We start from the raw sequence: 21,361 nt of genomic DNA, 5'->3' as shown, positions 1-21,361 counted from the left end.
GCATTCCCCAAAAACTAATACATGTATGCATAAATGCTATGTACATTGTTTTTATACTGTATCATTGAGGAAAAATTCTGTACATGTTCAGTACAGGCACATAGTCCCCAAATATTTTAAATCTGGAGTTGACTAGATCCACAGTTACAGAATCTCAGATAAAAAGGACCAACTTCACATATACATAAACACATCTGAACCACATGTTCTGGTCATAGTGGTTCAAAGAGCTTGGAGTAGGGCTGAGGTATCTGTATTAATGGCTCCAGAAGGTGGTCCTAAATTGTAGACTGAAGTGAAAATCTGGCTAATTTTTCCCAACATAGCTCTGCTCATAGTTTACAAAATCCTGCATGATCAAGTTATGCTGAGTTTTCTTCTTTTCTTTAAATGCACTGGCTTTCCTCATCTAGGACCACAAGAAGCACAGTTCCCTGACTTTAGCACTTCAATTCTATGCCCTACATTTTTGCCATTTCTTTCCTCCAGTAGATGGTCATGGCCTCCTCCGTTCCGGATTGTTTACTCAGTACATTCCTATACCCTTCTTTCCTTTCTCCCTAAGAGAAGATCAGTAATTACCTGTTCACCAGCATTATTCCCCACTAGACAAAATCATCCAGAAAGAAGGGACCATAGGTCTCTCTAGCGCATAGATATATCCCAAGCACCTACCACCAAGCCAAAGAGCAGATGTTTAATAAGTGAACTATCAACTGGCAATATAGAACAGATACACTTGTAAATGACAGTTAAAATAGAGTGGAAAAGTCATTGATTATATACCAACATAGTTCTATGAAAAACACAATGGGAAGAGCAATATCATTAAATTCTACCTTAATGAGATATGGAAGACTTCCCTGATGCCAAGGTGAGCGTGGAAAGTAGAACAGAGACCCACTGTGGAATGGACATGTCACACAGGGGAGAACCAAATGCATAAAGGCAGCCATGCACAGGTTATTCAGTCCCATCAGTCTGATGCCCAAATGTGCCTGGTAGCCATCACCTTCTTTTCAAACCTACGGTCACTGTCTTAATCCAAGGCTTCTGCCCAAATCAATCAACCTTCTGAAAAACTGTCCTGCCTCTCATTCCCTCTCCCTACTATTGCCTAAAGCATAAACTGATAACCCTGTTTCCTCTGCTATAAATCAAATAAGCAACATCTCTGCCAGTGCACTATACCACGCCCACCCTGTATACACCAAAGCACCCAGTCTCCATAGATACAGCCCCCGCTTAGCTGTTCAGCCTTGTCTGTACTTCACACTCACTGCAGATCTGCCTGTGAGTCCCCTCATTGGGCTCCCACCACACACACTACTCACTACTGTCCGCTTCCACCTCCCATTTCCACATTTCTGATTCACTCACCAATTTTATTTTATTTTATTTATTTTGTGTGTGTGTGTGTGAAACCAGGGATTGAACTCAGACCCTTGCACTTGCCAGGGAAGCGCTTATTCCACTGAGCCATCTCACCGGCCCTCACTCACCAATTTAGCAATCTAATCCACAACATGCTACATAACCAGTAGCATTCATAATCCAGGGCAGATTTTCCCCACAGGAGACATCTGAAAATGCCTAAAGACATTTTTTTCTGTCACAAATGGAAGAGGGACAATGCTACTGAAATCTAGTGGGTAGAGGAAGGATGTTGCTATACATCCTAAAATGAATATCCCCCAACAACCAAAGAGCTATCCCTCCCCTAATATCAATAGCATTGCTGTTGAGAAACTGTGCTACAGGTGTTGGCCAGCTCTTAGCTGATCTAGAACAGCTACCACTTGGCGTAACTTGGCTCTGTCCCTGGTGTCATCCTCCAGAAGGTTGTCTGGGGTCTCTTGGGATAGTGGTAGCACAGGGGCAAAAAAAAAAAGCAAAAAAAAAAAAAAAAAAGGATTATCTAGGGCACCTGACAGCCTAACCTGGAAATGGCACATTATCACTTCTGCTACATTTTATTGGCCAAAGCAAGTCACAAGTCCTTTCCAGATTCTAGGTGAAGAAAAAGACTCCATTTCTTCGGTCAGAATAACCAGTCACTCATGATTCCCCTTGTTTAAAAAAATGCTGTCAAATTTGCTTGGGCATCTATAATTTCATTGCTATGCTTTGTGTCCAGTTGTCCCCCCTCCACCCTCATGCTGTCATGGGTGTTGGCCAGTCATGGGCTGGCTTTTGGAGTTTGTGACTGATTCTTGATCCAATGCTGGGATTATGAGTGTGAGGCTAGCTGGCTGCCTGAGCTGCTGCCACTCCCTTTGCTCTCTTGCTCTTTGCTGCCGCCATGAACAGCTGCCCTCTGCCATGTGCCACGCGGCCATGGAGCCAGCCAAGTATGGACTGAAACCTCCACTGACTGTTGAGTAAATAAACCTTTCCATCTTTCGTTTCAGGCATTGGGTATTTTGTCCCAGCAAAGAAAGAAGAGTAACTGAGACATTCATATTTCTCATTAAACCCACCATGAAGTAGTGATTATTTTGTTCCATCATATAATCTAGGAATGATGTTGTTGGCAAAAAAATACAGCTGGATTCCCTGGATGCACATCCCTTTACACACCCCACAGAAATAATAATTGCAATGAGCTTAATTCTTACATCTGCCAATATCACCCTGTGCAACTTGCTCACTTGTTTTGTCATCTGCTGAGCTCCCCACCCTCACTGCACATGGGAATCACTTGGGGGAAACTTTTATGAAGCAACAATGCCCAGGCCCTCATCCAGATCATTTTAATCAAAAGCTCCCCGGCGATCCTAATGTGCAGGCACCACCAAGAACTGCTGAGCTGGAGCTCTCCACCAACAGGGAGGCAGTAACGACTACCGCATACCTAATTAAGAGTAAAATGAGAAAAGCTCAAATCTCTGTAAGATGCTATTTGAAAAAGTGTTTCAAGAACTAAGCAAAAATTTCAGCAACATGGGTTTAGGTATAAATGTTGCACATTATTGGTGATGACACGTATCAGGCAGGATTCCAGGATGAAGGTGCCTTTATCCCTCTGTTGTATGCTGTTGCTGTTGTTTATGGTTTTATAATTAAGCAATTAGTCCACTTTGGAAAGTCTATCCAGAGAGGACACCTTATGCTCACCATTAATTCTAAAAGACCAGATTGCAACAAATGAGCATATATTCAAATATTTCATATTGCATAAAGCATAATAAAGGAGCAGATGCATTTAAAATTGCATGATAAAATTGGTCAAACAATGGCCGTAACTCGTCCACATGGCTGACACTGACAAAAGATCTACAAACTGCAGTACAGGGTTTCAGGGTAAATCTTGTGGGGATTTAACTGACCTAGGCAGATACAAAAGTTACATTTCTTGCTTTATCTTGGTCTTAACCATCCAGCAGAAAAGTATAAAAATGAGGTATAAAAAGTAAAGCCATACTAATATGCTGAGCTGTAAAAGGCTAAAGTCAACAACTTCTTACACTGCCAGTCCTGCAGATAACCCACTACTACTATGGACTACTGGACTATATTGGATTACTTTACAGAATTCATGTACTTACAATATTTGAATGGAAATGGAATACCCATCTCATACAAAAATAAACAAAAAAGCGGGACATAAAAGAAGGACCATTTTGTAGTGGAAAAATAAAATATACATATGTATAAACAAAATAGCATAGATACAGCTACTTTCTCTTAGTTCAATGAGAAAAAATTTTGAACTAATACTGTTTAGACAAAATATCATGTGTATATCTTATATTATGAGTAACTACTACGAAGACATAAATATGCAATGTATTCATTATTGTAACTGTCCTACTAATCTGTTTTAAAACTGTCTCACTAATCTGTTTTGAAACTGTCTCATTGCTATTTCTTTCTCAGTAAAATATAAAAAAAGAAAATAAAAATAATAAAATTGCATGCTGATTTTATAGCCAATTATAGTGGTTTTAAAATATGACCACAAATTCTTTGACACTCTTCCTTTTAAAAGTGGAATCCTAAATCTTCCCCTCTTGAGGACAGACTGTAGTTAATAACTTCTTTCTAAGGAAGTAAATATGTCAGTTATTGAGGCATGTGAAGCCTGAGGCAGGCATTAAAGGCTGTCTGAAGTCACACACTTTGGGAAAGCCAGCTGCCATGTTATAAGGAACACAGGCGGCCCTGTGGAGAAACCTCAGTGCCAAGGAATTAAGTGCTCCTGCCAACAGCTGGCAGCTAAGACCGCCTGCCGACAGCAACCTGAGTGTGCATCTTAGAAGTGGGTCCTCAGGCCCAGTGCCAGGCCTCAGATGCTGTGGTCCCAGCCAGAGTCCTATTTGCAACCTCTAGGAAGACCTGCACTGGAACCATCTAGCTAGTCAACCCCAACTTTCTGACTCCTAATCTATAAAATATAGGTTGGACACCCCAATCCAACAATCTGAAATCCAAAATGCTTCCAACTTTAATTTATTTTATTTTACTTTTAACGTATTTGGTATAGGGTCTCACCACGGCAGCTCAGACTCGTAGTGGTCATCCTGTTTTCAGCCTCCCCAGTGCTGGGATTACAGGCGTCAGCCACCATGCCCAGTCCTGGTGGCTGGCTCAGCACAGCCAGGGGTGGGGCCGGTGTGGCATGTGGTACTGGGGACCATATCCCAGTTCCTGTACTTGCCTAAGCAGGTGCTTAGTCCACTGAGCTATCTTATCGGCACTCGAGCTTTAAAAGTTTTGAGCACCAACCAGACACCACATGCAGAAAATCCTAAACCTAGGTCAGCTGTATGCTTCATGTCATAAGCAAAAGGTAGGCCCACTAAAAATACTGTATAATATTGCCTTCAGTTGTATATGAAACATACATAAATTCCGTGTTTAGAATTCCTTCCCATCCTTAAGATATCCCAGAATATATGTGAATATCCCAAAGTTTAAAAATTTCAAAATTTCTAACATTTACAGTCAGGAGTACTTAGAATAAATGATACTCAGAGTTAAGGCTTGTATCTAGAAGTCCTTCCAGAGGCTCCTGCGGTCAGCGATGGAGCTTTCCACAGGTGACTGGATCTAAGTTGTGTGCTGCTGGGATCCAGCCTGTGATACTGCAACTCATTCATGGTGTGATGCTATGATTAAGGCTGCCTTACCAAGCCTAAGGGCTGGTATCCTGGGTAAAATGTAAGGGACAGAGAGAGGGCTAATATGGCTGCTTGTCACCAGCTGCCTGCTGCCTGCTGCCTTCTGCCCACCATGAACTGCTTCTCCTCTGAGATGTCCCCTGCCATGTGCACCCTGCTTGGAGCAAGCCAGCCATGAACTGAAACCTGCTCAAACTGTGAACCAAATAAATCTTTCCCCCTTTAACTTTGGGTGTCAGGTATTTTGGCTCAGCTATGAGAAAAGCAAGGTACTCGATCTGTACTAATTAGTTGTTTTAAGCTGCTTTATTTGCAGTAATTATGCAGCAATAAATAACTAATGAACCATCACAAGACTTAAATTTTCTAGACAAACATTCAATGTCTCGTCTACTGTTTCTACCTTTTCTCCTTCCTTTTCTGTACATCTCAGGAATTTGTTTTATCCATCACTCCTCTCTGTTTGATAATCAGTATCACCATCTCTACTTCTTTCTTAAATCCTTCTAAAAGGAACAAGTTTCTCCCTTCTTAAATGAAGAACAAAGCTAATCCTAGTGCGATTCTATGTGCCTCCTGCTATGTGCTGCAGGCTCCCTTCCTGTATGTCCAGCCCTATGAGCTAACCTATGTCTTGCTTGGCATTTGTACCTCCTACCATGCCTTAAACTACTGTGACTGCTACAGCAATCGGAAGCCATGCATGCTGAGCTGGCCTCCTAGCCATGGACTCTGCTTCTTAACCCCTCCTGGTATCTCATATGCCCACCAGCAGCACACTCAATCTTTCTCCTTACATTACTCTCTGTGCTCCTTATTCAGGAAATCACATTGGCCAAGCCAGAGATTTGGGGTCACTGTCAATTTCTCCATTTCTCTCACTGCCTGCAATGATCCAGTCACCAAATCTCATCATTCTTATACATTTTTCCCCACTGATCTTACCCTCACCTCTCTTGCCAATCACCATAATGGCCCACTGGCTCCCTGCTTCAGATCTGCTCACTACAGTCACTTTCAACACCACCTCCAAGGTCCCACTCCCAAAGCACAAAGTAAGTTGTCCCTTGCTTGCTGCTAAGTTAACTCCTTACTTACACATAAGATCCAATCCTTATTAAATAACTCTAATAGCAGTTAGTATCTATGCAGCACTTCATGTATGCCTAGCGCTATTACAAGAATCGGATGCGTATTCACGTATTTAGTTGTACTGAGGGTGTAACTCAGCAGTATAGCTCTTCCCTACCAAGGTCCTGGTACAAAGTCCTGGATTTTATCTCCAGCACTAGAATTCACAAAGTGGGTGCTGAACATCCACTCACCCTTCTATAGATGAACGAGTAAGACACAAAATGTAATTTCTCCTTAGGGGCTGGCCAGATAGCTCAGCCGATTAAAGCACCTGCTTAGGCAGAGGCTGGGTCCAGGGCTTTGATCCCCAGCGTGCCGTGCCAGTCCCACTCCTGGGGCATGCTGAGATGGTGAATGAGACTGGGCACGGTGGTGCACGCCTGTAATCTCAGCGCTTGGGTGGCTGAAAAACAGGAGGCTCACTACAAGTCCAGTCTGTGCAGTGAGACCCTGTAGACCTGGACTAAATACATTTGTTTTAAAAATGTAACTTCTCCTTGGTCATGGTGTCAGTAAATTGTAGAACCAGATTTTGAACTCAGGCTGACTCCAGAGCACAACAGCTTTATTTTATTTATGTATGTATTTGTCCTTTTTTAGTGAATTCTCCCTCCCAGCGTTTAGTCCAGTACTAATCCCTCAGGCAGGGAACACAGGACCTTCGCTTATGTGACCCAGCATCCCTTCCCCATGGGCATCCACACTCACCCGTGCTCTCATGCTGAGGCCCCCAACATGCAGGTCTTTCTCCTGCCCTCGTCCTCTCTTCTCCTCCCTTGACCCTCCCTGCCCAACTGACAATACTTGCTCATTTTTCAAGACTACACTCAAGGAACCTAACACCCATGCAGTGAAGATTCCCATCCCTCCCTAGGGAGCATATTCATACCTTCTTTTGTGGCCTCAAGTAACCCTACACAGACTGCTTGCTAGCACTCGTTCATACGCCAGGCTACTCCGAAGTATCCCTTCCCTTCCCCACCCCTGTGAGCATTCTCCCCTGGGCCGCTGACTAGATTTGGCCACACCACTTATTTTGACAGTGGAATGTGAGTAGATGCGATGCAAGTGGAGAATTTAACTCTGCTTGCTGCCTGGCTTTGGCTGAGCTCTGGCGCACCTGTCCTTCCTCTGCCCTAAAGAGAACAAATCTCCCAAGCTGCCTGCAGTGCAAGGAAAAGAGAGATATGAGAAGCAGAAAGAACCCAGTGCAGCCTGGAGCCAAGCGCTTCCCAGATGCAGCTTGAGTGGAACCACTGCAGCTGACCCTTCAAATAGAATGCGCCTCTGGCACCTGCCACTGAGACTCGAGAGGGCTTGTTACAGCACATCATTGCATTAAAAACTATCCAACACATGCCAAGAAATCTTAATTGCATTTTTTTACATATCTTGAGATATGGAAACAGTGCCTAGAACATTAAAGCCCTTCATAGATTAGTTTACATGCCATTAAATTCTCTCTCTCTTAATGTATATAATTTAAATTTCTTCAGTGTTTCACTCAATACTACACAACCATCACCACTATTTAATTCTGGAATATTCTGATCACCCTCCCTCTCAAAAAACCATAGCCATTAGCAATCTCTTCATAAATAATAAACTTGGAGAAAATATTCAGAAAAAGTCTTATTACAAATTAGCATGGTATACAAACATTGTAGAAAAAGTATTTTCTAGAAATGTTTTCCTTAAGATATTTTAAGTATATTTATCTACTAAATAAGCTAAACCCACATTTCCCATATATTTTAAATATAAATATTTAACATTCTTTTTAATTGCTATTGCCAAGCAAAGGCTATGTGGGGATTTACTCTTCAGTCTACAGATTACAGAGAGATAATTATGTTAAAAGCCACAGGAAAAAAATCTCATATAGTTCAAAGCTATCAGTAAATGAGGAAAGCATGACATTGAATCTGCTTTTACACTGAAAAAAAAACCTTCTGGTCCAATGCCAAAAAAATTATATCTCAAAACTCTAATAAACAATGTCAGAGCTTCAACTATTAGCAAATAAATACTTCAAAAATATATAAATGGCTCCCCCAAAAATGACAAGGACTGAAAAATTCATTTCAGTAGCTAACTTGAAATCATGTGGCTAAATACTATTACTCATTCTTTTCTTTTACATAACAAAGATAACTATTTTTAAAACTATAAAGAAAAGCTCATTTTGTTCTATTAATCAAAAATGTGAGAGAGAGTTCTTTATTCAGAGGGCAGTACTGTAAAAGAGATGCCTTTTGGGAAAAGTTTATTAAAGACTTAAATGTTAAATAATGGGATAAATTTTTAAAACTTATGTCAAGAGTACAATGTTCTAATTTCAAAACATATTTTGTCCATATTTCTTTAAAAATGCACACTTGGCTTTATTTTGGTGTGCCAGACGAAACCATTTCGCCAAATCCCAGAATCCTAGAAAGCAATCATTCTAGTCCTGTCCTCATACCCTTCCAAAAAAAAAAGTAAAATTCTGACCAAAGCCCAGCAAAGTAACCAGTGAGCTTTCAAATATCCCGTCTCCACCTAAGCTGTCCAGCCAGTTTTTATTTTTACCTCCCCTTCCCTGGACTCCTTCTGTCAGGACCCAGCTGCGCTGTGCCAATCTGGGTCACTCAACACAGAGGATCAGTGGGCGACAGCCGCCGCGTCCACTTTTAGAAGGGCCCAAATGCCTGCGGAGTGCTAAGCACAGAGCCGCGCCTTCTCTGGATCTGTGTGATTTTGCTATTCCTAGGCTTCTGGCTTCAAAAACTGTACACCTACCTGGGAACATAAAATTCAGGGAGGAAGCAACCAGTCTCTGCCATTGGATCCTTTTTATTTCTCACATTTTGGGGGGGGGGGCGGGTACCAGGGATTAAACAGGGTCTTGGTGCTTACTAGGCAGGCGCTTAGGCCACTGAGCTAGCTCCCCAGCCCCTTCAGTTATTCTTATTTTTAAAATTAAACAGCCTCACTACCAATTCACAAACAGGCCTTCCTGACTTCTCGGATTCACACACCTAAAAGGTGTTAACGGTGATTCCTCAGTTTTCAATGACAAGGTAGATAAAAGCTCACAAACTACAGTGGAGTTCTTCTGCTCACCTGTTGTAAAAAAAAATTGTTAATATTTTATCAAGCCACTCTAACATTTTTTAAATGTTGTTACTTTACAATTCAGTATAAATGAATTCCATAGATACTGGGAAGAAAAAAAAGTTGAGCTTCCCTGGATGGATCTTTTCTTTCATCAACATATGAAAAATCAATTTGGTTCATTTAATCATATTTCTATACCTTGTAGAACCAGTCAGGTGCTGTGTGACAGTCAACGATAGCTCTAAAAGTGACATTATTCTAACTTTGTACAACTGTTAATAAAGTAAACCAACAGTGCCTTTTTTTTTAACCACTCCCCAATTACAATCCTACCTTCCTTCCAAGAATTAGCCGCAGTTCTGAGTTTCTAAATTATTTCCTTTCTATGTTCGCCTTTCCCCTATCGTTGCATTTTAATTAAAATGTTAGTGAACACTGGTGGCCTCCTCCCACTTTCCATTCTTCCAGCAAAAGCATCCAGATTGTCCTGCAGAGGACTCACCACTGCTCTGCTGGGTAGCAGCAGGTGGCAGCCAGGCCCTTTATTAAGTCAGCCTGCACAGAACCTAACAGTGCTAGCAGGCACAATATGAAATCTGCTATTCTTCCATTTGCTAATCATCACTTTAGGTCTAGGTTTCGCTGCCCAGGGCTATCTAGACCCAGAGGAGTGTCAGGGCCCAGCCCAGTGGAAAGTAATTGGTGCAAGGGGGTGTGAAGGAAAAACAAGAGTGAAGATAGCCCCACCACTGGCTCCAGGTTATTCTGCTCCCTTCACAGCTTTTCGTTAGAGTCCGAACTACTCTCACACAATATTTATCTTTTTAAAAGGCCTCCCGTTGCAGAGAATGTGTGAAGAGCCGGATAGGTGGAAGAGTCTCTTAGCAACCAGCAGCTGGGTGCCCAGAAGGTGCTGGGTAAACAGCATCCTAGATGGGGAGGGGGAGGGGCGGGTCAGCAGCTTGATCAGTGCTTAGCTGAGGTCAGGGTTTCTCCCAAGTTTTTACTTTTAAAGGATTCTGAAGAGTAACTCTGGAAATTTATCTCCCCCGATGAAGACACACACAAAGCAACTAAGGAGTATAGAACACAGCATAGCATGACAGTCACCAAGCCACGCTCTGGAACCAGATTGTCTCCGTTCAAACCTCAGTTCTGATGCCTACTAGCTGCAGGGAATCGGGCAGATCAGTTAGCATTTAATGCTTCCATTTTCCCACCTGTAAAATACTCACAGAAGAATGCTTACTTGAAAAGCACCTTACGTGGCAGGCGGAGCCAGGTGCTGCGCACTGCCCGGGCCTTTCACTCGGGCACCCCCACCAACCCGACATCTGAGAAGGGTCCCACAACCGCGCTGGCTATTACTGTTACCATTATTATTGACTCTGGCACCCCACCACACTACGTTATCACATTCCATCAACTCTGCCAGCAAGAATGAATCAGGCTTCCACTCGTCACCAACCCCTCCCTCCTATTTATGACGTCTTCAAGGTCCCTTCGGAAATAGGCAGTAAGCACATCTGTGGTGACATTTAGCTCCATAGGTAATTTTTTCACTTTCCATAACAAAGGCCAAGGGGATACTTTCTCGATGCTTCCACTCACTGGGTCATAACAGCTAATGATCACAGTCATGGTTGGTTCCTGATATCAGCTACTGGTTGTTAGTTTTTGTAGGTTTTCTTTTTCTTTAAAAATACACTGTTTTCTCACAAGGTATAACCAAAAATGTTTGCCAAACTATACTTACATTATTTAAAATCACTGACAGCAAAATAAGGTATTAATCTGGTTTTCATAAATTATCAAAATATAAAGATAATTATACATGAAACTTAGAGGGACTAAGAACAAAATATCAGACTCCATCAATAAAGAGTTCTAAGAGCCAAAAAAATAAAATAAAATAAAAATACCTACCTACAGCCAATACCCTAGGTTCGATGCCCTACACCACAAAAAATACAAAAATTTAAAATAAACAAATAATACTGACATGATAGCAACTCCCACAAGTAACCACTCTAATAAACATTCTTTTGTATAGATTCTCTGTAATTGGAAATATACTAAGTTTTCTCTCCAACTAACAACTGGGACTAAACCAGCCTTTTACAACAAGTGAGCCAAAGAGCAATGACTGCTATGAGATAAGAAAGAGAAGGTGAGAGTCCCAGGACAGAATGCCAAGTGAAGGTTTATTTTTAAAGAAAGATGTTTTGCTCCCCTGACTACAGGATTGGAACTCCAAGTTCAATGAGCCCCACCCCTAGCCAGGGGTGGGGGAGTTCGGGGTGTGGATCCTTAAATAATTCCTTCAGCTGATACCACCTACCAAAGGGCCAACAGTGGAATCACTTTCCGAGTGTCCAATCACTGCCTGTCTCCAGGCAACTATTGGGTGAACTGCTTTTTTTAATCACTCTTTAAAAACAAAACACTTTGCCTCCTGTCAGGGCTGCAACAGTGTCTATTTTCTCTGCCACAGCAGAGACTGAGTGCCAATCAGGGATCGTAGCTGGGCACACACTAACGGACCAATCCTCTGGCTGTGGGCAGTATAGCCAGGGGCCCTGGTGAGGGACAGACTGTGAAAAATGAGGAGGACCCAGGACAATGACCAAGACCCTGTTCTTGGCCACAGGAGCTCTGAGCTTATCAAAAGAACCAGACGTCATCTAATGAAACATCCATTATGTGAAATATGACAACTTTTCTAAGAGAGCTGAATGCTCGGGGTCAGGGGAACCAGAGGAGAGAAGGAAAATGGACTTAGAGGAAGTGAGGAGCATGTTATCCAGGCAGTCATCAGATGTAAGCCCTGCTTTGAAAGGGTCTGGTCCTGCAAAGTGAGGCAGAGGCCTTCAGGGTGGCCCCACCTCAACAGTCCTGATGTGCACTTCACTGCTGCCCACGAGAAAGCCCTGTGCAGGAGCTCCTCTGCAAGCCGGAGCAGCTGCTACTGACATGCTGTACAGCAGAATGGAAGAACCTTTCAGAAAGCATCTTACTAGGGAAGGCTGTGGGCTTCATTTTCCATGTCTCTGTTTGTTTCCTGGAAAGATGACGAACATGATGGTGACTCTGGCAGCAGATTAGATCATGAAGAGAGTTGGCTATCTAGGGGGCTCTCCAGGGTACCTTACATTACTAGTTCATGAAAATCCCTATTCAGTCAGGCATACCAACACACATGAGTTATCCCAGCTACTCGGGATGGGACCAATCTGGGGACTTTCACCCTTAACTAATCCCTAGTGTTTCGTTTTTTGGAACACCCACAACAATGGCATATAATAAAATTTTTCTCTTCAAATTCTTGTTCCTTGAACTTTTCTAGGTAACATTTAAATTTCATGCAAAAATTCAAACCTTTGCAATCCTTGGCATGAGTTAAAATGGGCTGGATATACAGCTCAGAGCTCCCTGGGTTCAAGCAAGATTCCCAATGCTGTTAACATAGATAGATAGATAGATAGATAGATAGATAGATAGATAGATAGATGATAGATAGATAGATAGATGATAGATAGATAGATGATAGATAGATAGATAGATAGATAGATAGATAGATAGATAGATAAATATCCCCCTACTATGGAGAACTTTAGGGCACATTTGCAAACCAGAGGACCAAAAAGCTCGAGAAATCACTCTGCTCACCCACCACCAATGTGCAGCTCTCCGGTAGTCCCTGCTACATCACAGGAGAGGCAGTGCAGCCTCTAAAGTCTCCACTTTGCTCAAGAATTTTAACTCCAGAATCCAGGCTCAAAGATAATCTCAGAGTTCTGTGCCATTTCTCCTAGGAGAGCCCTTCACTCGTGTCCTGGATGTCAATGGCCCAGGGGATTGTTATGGAAACTTCTCTGAGTGGCCTGCAAGAACAGTCAAGAATTTCTGACCCCCTCTCCTCCCACCCCAGGCACATACCTTCATCATACCTGGCAGCTTTTAGAGCATCTCTGCTTGACCTTTCCAAAGTGTAGTCACAGTGAAAGCATGCACTGCACGCACACTCCAGCCCTTTTCTCAACAAGTGAGCATCAATCCAATTCTCCTTACAATCCTGAAATGGCCCTGGCTTACCTATTACTTTCACTAAGAATTCTTATCTCTTGGGGCACTTTTCATTTAGGACCCCCCGTTCTCCTCATTCCTTGTCCTTGTAAATATATACCCTACCTTACAATTGTGCAGGGATTATTTAATCTCTCTCTTTTGCACTACATTTTACATTTCACAAGGGCAGGAACTATGTCTATTTTATTCATCATCTAACTGATTCCTAGCACTATGCCTGACATAATGTTAGGGTTCACTAAACATTTTCAGGAAACGAATCTTTCATATACTTTCACACATTAACACTTATTTTAAGGACTAGCCAAATAGCTCAGTGGATTAAAGTGCCTGCAAGCAGGCACAGGGACCAGGGGTTTGATTCCCTGGTCCCCAGAGTGTGCCCCACCCCAGGGGTGTGCTGAGATGGAAATTGAGACTGGGTGTGGTGGCATGCACCTGTAATTCCAGCTCTTGGGGGGCTGTAAACAGGCAATCACTACGAGTCTGATCTAGTAGTGAGACCCTGAACACCCTGTAGACCTTTCCCTAAAATACAAAAAAAAAAAGTAGAATAAGCACTTGCCTGGCAAGTGCAAGAGCCTGAGTTTAACCCCTAGTTCCACCAAAAAAAAAAAAAAAAAAAAAAAACACCCTATTTGAACTACCACTTAAAATGAAGCAAATTTGCATGCCAAGTGACTGTTTTCACATTTTAAACTATTTGACTGCACTGTCATTCAACTTCAATTAAAATAAAATACTCAATTAAAATAAGTGTTCGAGACATCATTTGTTAGAAATGTTTCTTAGGGGAGGAAAAATAGCAACAAATACAACTTCATTTTGTCATTTGGTATAGACTCACCTGGTGAACCCATTCAATTAAAAAGAAAAAGTTAGGCTACAGGGTTTTTTTTTTTTAAGTTTGGATCCTATAAATTAAAAAAAAAAAAGACACACAGGTCCTTCTGCCCTTGGCCTTTACTCAAAAAGCAAATGCAGGGCTGGCGAGACAGCTCAGCAGACTAAGCACCTGCTTACACAAGTGCAGGGAGCAGGTTCAACTCCTGACCACATGCTGGGCTGGCCCCACCCCCAGGCACGATGAGCCAGCCACCAAGACTGGGTGTGGTGGTGCATGCCTGTAATCCCAGCACTGGGAAGGCTGAAAAAGGAGAATCACTACAAGTCAGAGCTGTGTAGTGAGACCCTGTACAAAAAAAAAAAAAAGCAAGTACTGGTATAGTCTCACCCTCCTAATGCCCTACTAGGGGCTATGTAGGAATAGACACACAGGTAGGTAGATAGGTAGATAGATAGATAGGCAGATAGGCAGATAGGCAGATAGGCAGATAGGCAGATAGGTAGGTAGGTAGATAGATAGATAGATAGATAGATAGATAGATAGATAGATAGATAGATGACATCCTTGCTTCTAAAACTGACCACGAGGCTGAGCGGCTACCCGGAGTTGTGGGGTACAGCAACCACTGCAAGCTCACTGAAGGGCAGCAGAAACACAGCTCTCCAAGTCCAACCAATGCTTCTTCTTAAATGATCGCCAAAGATACAAGGATACAGTTTGGCAAGCAGCATAAAATTAAGGGGAAATAGCATCAGGCAAGTTACTCCTTAGGTGGATGCAATATGACCAAGTCACCTTGTTTCTTCCCTCATGCCAACAATAATCCCCTGGGACCCGATGGCTAAGCCACCAGGGTTAGTTGCATGAGATCAGCTCTTTAGAAGTGTTGTTTTCAAAAGTGCCAACATAGAATTTTCTCAGTCCAGACCTGAATCACATGACATCATTCTCCTTGCAAAGAGAGATATAACCTCTCATGTTCAGGCAGAAGTCTTTCCAATATCCTGGGGGTTTTTTGTGTATGTTTTTGGGTTTTGGGGGGGTTTTTTGAGAACATTTTTAAGTGTTAAGCCTAAAAGCAGCAAGCAAAGGAGAGGGGCCAGAGTCTCCCGTGGAGCCTGAGACTTCCCTCCTAGAATACGCTTTGGCAGGATGTGCATGTGAGAAGGCTCTGGGCTGCTCTACTGAAAGACAAATCCATGGGGTGTGGGCGGGTCCAGGAAGCCCCCATCTCTGAATCCACATCCTGCGCCACAGCTGGAGGTGCGGGGCACAGGAGACCTCTGCATTGTCTTAAAACAAGCTCAGTTCTTAGTCCCCATGAAATCTTCAGTGTAAGAGGAAATATAAGGGATCAGATAGATAACAGTGGCTGTGGAGTCAGGCAGGCTCGGTTCAAATCCTGACACTAATGAAGACTTACTGACTAAAACTCCTAGAAGCCCCGATTTCCTCAGCTGTAAATTTTTCTCTAACATTTACTTGTAACCTTGGGCAAGATACTTCATCTCTCAGAGCCTTAATCCTCCATCTGCAAATGGGGGATGATAATAGTGCTTGCTTTGTGAGGATTAATGTGTGTGCAGACTGCACCCAACGCTGATACACAGGAGTACTCAGCAGCAGCGCCATTACCATTATTATCATTACCATGTTATCCCCTATCCATGGCACTTCTAGGTTTCAGAACAGCCTCAAGCACAGAGAAGCTGCTGGGCCAAGTTTCATACTCCTAGAGATGCCTCGTCCCACCTTGCACTGACTGCCACCCAGAATCCAGCAAGGCCAGATGTCAGCACCATGGCCCCATTGTCAACCACCAGTGAGTGCAGGGCTGAGTTCCAGCTGCTGGGAAAACGTGCCCGCCCTTCCGAATGGCCAGTGCTCAGTCCGCCCATTTAGGACATGCTTGATGCAATTGGTTTCCAGGGAGATGCTGGGGCAAGAAGTAGGGCTCCACCTCCAGGGCTGCTTCCTCTCTCCCCAAATCTGTGGGACTTCACTGTTTTCCCGGCATGTGACAGCACTGTGTCATAGCAGCACTTGTATACAAACAAGCCAGGCTATTTCAATGTCATTGTGAGAAAGGGGCTGCTTTCTCCAATGCGCACATCTATTCAGATTACTACTCCTTGCTTGATCCACCCACAGAAGTTTTCCTTCCTCTTCTTCATCTCTCCAAAGCAGAGCCGGAGGACTATTTGCAAAGTTAAATCTTGGCTGTGATTTTAAAGAGATGTAAAGTAGGTGTTGCGGCACTTTCCTATTATCCCAGAATTAAGGCAGCTGAGGCAAGATGGTCATAAATTCAAGGCCTGCATGGGCTACACAGTGAGACCTTGGCTCGAAACAAATAAGTAAATAAATAAATAAATAAATCCATGTCTCCACTCTGTGGAGGTGGAGAATTAGGATGATGAATGACTATACAACTGATATATTGTGCCCTGTGTTACTGACCACCAAATGCTAGTTTATCTCAAAGACAACTCATAAAGCTTCCCAACTGCCAAGTAGTACAATGTCATTCTGTCTTGAATAACTAAGCTACCCTCAGTGCTTTTAATTCAGTTCCTAAGTTGAACCAAAAAATTCTACATGGGTTTGCAGAAGTGAACCACAATGATGAACTGAACTCTTCCAAACCTACTTCCCACTTCTTCGCAATATAGATTAGGTCATAAATGCGACTGTCTTTATCATTAAGTCCCATGGGCATGACATGATTAAAGTGAAAGGCATCCAGAAAGTTCTCAGATTGAGAAGTGAAGCTGAGTTGGGTTGAAATCTCTAGCCCCTCCCTAAAGGCTTGGCAACTTGTTCCAAATCACAACTGAAACCAAGCTGAAGGGACATCTGTTCCTCCAGAAAGGGTTTGGCACTGAAGAGAAGAACTACAGATTAGAACTGATTAATATTGTCATGGGTGGAGACACAGAGGTGGGGGGGAGCCAAGAAAGTTACAATCATCTACCTACTAACAAACAACTGTAAATCAGAAGAGAAGGGAGGAAAGCGGAAGGAAAAATTACAGAGGAATTATTCTTGTTTTCTAGCAGGACTTGACATATCTTCAGTGAACAAAACACTGCTGCAATTGAGATGAATATTTGAACACTATTTGTATAATAACTTAATATTGGATTGTCTGCAAGAAGAAAGGCATGAGAGTGCTGAGCTTGGGATCTAATAATGAAAACTATATATTAAATTTCAATATCCAACATACTACTGGAGGAAACTTTCCTAAACCATGCTGGGCTAGTGGAATCATCTTAGGAAGAGATTATCAAAGTTTTTCTCCTGGCCCCCAAATCACTTAAGCACAAATTAGAGTAACGTGTAGCATCTACTTCTAGTCCAAATAGCCAAAGTTAATAGGAGACAGACAGGCTGGGGGTATAACTTAGTACTACACAGATCCTGGACTCTATCAAATGAATGAATGAGTAATATTAGAATGAAATCTGTTGGTAATTGAGTTATATTTTATACTCTGAAAACAGGATTCTAAAGTGTTTCTTTCAAAGTTCGGCTTAGCTGTTATTAAGAAGCATAACAGCAGCAATAAGAGTGGCAGAAATAATGAGAGTAAGAACAATAGCAATGCTGTAATAATATTTGTGATGATAATACTAACCATCATTTGCATAGTACTTCCTAGGTACTAGCCAATATACAAGCATGATAAATAGATTAACATCCTAAACCCACACAACACTCCTATAAGGTAGGTGAGTTATTATCAATATCCTGGTTTACAGACTTTTCAACAATATCAGTTCGTTATTTGTGTTGTTAACAACTAGAGACGTTTCAGAGAAAACAGTTGGAACCACGAGGACAGGAAGAGCAGCTTGTCCCATGGCACCCACCTACAAGGTGACTCCAGGGCTCAAACCTGTGACCCCCCAAGTTCCAAAAATGGATTTCTTAGCCACCATTCTACACTTAGCTGCCCCTTGCTTAGGAAAACTTTCTAGCAAAGGAATGTGGAAGGCAATTAGCCATGCCCCAGTCTGACAGCAGCCAATCATACTTAAAATTTGAAGTTCCCTATAGTAGCCTCCCTAGACCCACAGTAAGACATGCGGCTTGCTCCTGCAGCTATAAAAAGTCCCTGGAAGCATTACTCAGCTGTCCCCACATGGTCTGTGGCCACTACAGCTTTCACCTTTGCCAGCAAAGGCAGAAGTAGGGGGTAGGACAAGGCTGGAGCCTGTTCCCAGGCCACATTTCCTGCTGGTAACACACTCCTACAACTGCCAAGGCTGAGAAATTCCTCATGAAGAAATTATGTCCTAGAGCTTTTTCCTTGAGTCTTTGTGAAGAATGAAGATTTTTCAAGCCAACCCCTGACTCAAGGAAACCAGGAACTGAGGAAGAAAGACAAGTGGCAAAGTTTGTTTATTAACCTGCTGTACACCACAAGGGAGCATTTTTCAGAAAGGATGAAATTCCTGACCAAAAAAAAAAAAAAAAAAAAGCCTGTGGGAAATTTAATCAACAACTGAACAAAAGAGAAAAACAAAGCCCTAACCAATGAGGATGTTGCCAAATACAATGGGGCCCCAAACGGAGATGCAATTGTCTCCAGATAAGAATCCCTAAGGAACTGGGCTCACACCAAGTATTACACTATTGCTATATTAGCCAAGGAATCTTTGCTCATAGGGCAACTGCGTGCAAAACCATCTGTTACTACCCTTGGGTTCTCGGGTTTGCAGACAAGACATTTACATTTCAAGAGGAACCTTTGGGAATAAAGGAAAGGTCTCTATTTTTTCCAGGAGCAAATACCCTTTTTACATACCCTGGAGGAGGGCGGAGGAAGCTCTCCTTTCCATGAAATCAAACTCCGAAATTGAAAGAAGATAGGCCTACTTCAATAATGCACACATGCTGCCTGGTCCTATAGCCACAAAAGCTAGTGCTTGGGGGTTTCTACCTTCTTCAGCTGGTATAAATGGCAAATTATCAAGAGTAATACCAAATTGCGCTGGGATGTAGCCCAGCGGTACAGCACCTGCCTGGCAAGCAAAAGGCCCTGAGTTCTACTCCTGGTAAAAAAACAAAAACAAGAATAATACCGCACTTTCTTTAGAGCCTAAAGGGACCCTACTTTCTCTGGAGCCTCTTCTTTTTTTTCTTAAGCCTGATATAAAAATCTGATGTTCTGTACTGCAACTTATTTAACCTGGAATACAGCAATACTCGAAAGCAGACCGTACCTGGGAGGCATTTTGTCTCATAACCTAGGTAGGGGCTGTAGTAGAATACTGGTGCCAGAACGCATGGAGGTGCACACTTCGGACCTGTGCACCGTCCTGTATGTAATTCATAACACAGTACGCCTTTTAAAACTGAGTGTGTCCAGGCTGCTTACCATTAAGGAAACCCGGAGACCAATCACTGGCCCTCAGGAACACGGAAGCTGTTTCTGCTCTTATACCCCTGCTGGCCCCCTCCCACATCCCAAATCTCTCCTGAAAATGTTCAAGTTCAAGAACCTGACCGAGCCCAACCGCGGGGCTCTGCCTAGGTGAGCAAGCGCCAAGTCCTCCCAGGCAGTCTGGAGCCTAGGCACGCAGCACCTGTCACTCTCTGAGCCTTCTGGACACGAATCAAAAACAAAAAGGCAACACGGGTTTCTCCTCTGGTGGTGAGCAAGCCGGGGCTTTCAGCAATAGAACTTCGGATTTATTCTTCGGATTTTTTTTTTTTCACTGTTTTTTTAAATAGGAACAGTAGTGCTAAACTAAGGAGCACTTCCTCGCACGGAGCAGGTTAACCGCGCAAAGGCGCAGGCCTGGGACTGGGGCACTGGGCGAGCCCGGTTTCTGCAGGGCTCAGGTTCAAGTCCGTAACCTCGCAGCTCAGTCACCCAGCCCTACCCTGGCCGCATCCGAGATCTGTGGTGCCCCGAGGTAGGAGCGGATCACTTAGTGACAGTCCCGGCACTAACAGGCTTCACCATCCTGTCAGGACGCAGCAGAGCACTTCCTCCCTTCACCTATTAGGCCGAGGGCCACATTCACCTGCTACCAAGCCCGAGAAAGGCCTCTCTTTTAAGCAGAGACTCCTCGCAAGGGTCACAGGGGCTACCCCTCCCTCTCACACCCTCCAAGCGTCCTGACCGCCACAACAGGGCATTTCAGCAGCGCAGGGCTGCCGAGCTCGTCTGCAGATAGTCATCGTGAATCAGGATCAGAGAGCACCTCCTGGCCCGAGCCAGAGCTCCGGTGATTTCCCCGGCCTGCCACCGCGGCATTTAGGAAGTGACCGGGCCAGGCACCCTGCCCCTCGCAGCCCACCCTTTGCCTCCGGGCCGCGTCTGTGAGGGCGGTGCGCTCGCAGGTGGCTCCTGCAGGCTCCCCCCACCCCGAGCACCTCGCCAGCCTCCCACTTGAGCCGGTGCCGGGCTACAGCGAGAGGCTCCGGCGCGTTTGCACCTTGGCGGAGACACTGGCAGCTGTGCTCTGAGCGCGGGGAGCAAGGCCAGGAGCAGAATGTGGGACAGCCCCTAAAAGAGGCGCCCGCAGGACTCGCGGGCTTGGGCTCCCGCGCCGTTGCAGCGCTTCAGCTCTCACCGCGCTCGCCTTGGTGGTGCCCGGACGCGGCAGAAACTGAGATTTGCGGGTCGCGCGGAAGGGATGCAGGAGCAGGGACTCCCTTCCCACCCCAAGCGTATAGCCACACCGCAATGTCCCTCATCCGCGCCGGCCCCAGCTCTCAAGCCAAAATGCCAGGGGATCACAGCTCGCCCGAGGCCCTGGCTGCTGACCCGGAGCGGCGGGGGGTGGGGGGTGCTGCGGTCCCAGCGCACCGGCAGGTCGCTCGCGGCGCCCTGCAGAGGCCGCAGCCGGCCACCCGCACCTACCTCGATCCACTTCTGCGCCTCGGAGAAGGCGGGCTCGGGGGGCGGCTCCGGCTGCAGGGGCTGCAGAGCTTCCAGACCGAGCGCAGGACAAGCCATTTGCGAAGCCCCGCGTCCGCTCGCGCGCTGGGCCGCCGGGATGAGCACGGCCGCCGCGGCCGCCGCAGGAGCGCGCTGCCCGCCCCTTCCCGC

The 21,361-nt window shown here is 44.3% G+C and overlaps 1 protein-coding gene across 12 annotated transcripts in view; it reads right to left on the bottom strand.

The window, feature by feature from the left end:
- The window catches only part of Limch1 (LIM and calponin homology domains 1), a 359,165-nt gene extending 337,810 nt beyond the window's left edge, over positions 1–21,355 (bottom strand). For 11 of the 12 annotated variants that reach the window (XM_023702751.1, XM_023702753.1, XM_023702759.1 and 8 more), the window contains exon 1: positions 21,173–21,355. In XM_023702751.1, the coding sequence (XP_023558519.1) occupies positions 21,173–21,268 (96 nt within the window). In that variant the 5' untranslated portion in view covers positions 21,269–21,355. Of the gene's footprint in view, positions 1–19,523; positions 19,560–21,172 lie in introns of those variants that run through there. The other variant, XM_023702756.1, reaches the window with a different exon arrangement.
- Positions 21,356–21,361: the final 6 nt, after the last annotated feature.

This window comes from Octodon degus, unplaced genomic scaffold (genome assembly GCF_000260255.1).
Source record: "Octodon degus isolate 3935 unplaced genomic scaffold, OctDeg1.0 scaffold00158, whole genome shotgun sequence".
NCBI classification, from domain to species: domain Eukaryota; kingdom Metazoa; phylum Chordata; class Mammalia; order Rodentia; family Octodontidae; genus Octodon; species Octodon degus.
This window is presented reverse-complemented; position numbering and strand designations above follow the sequence as displayed.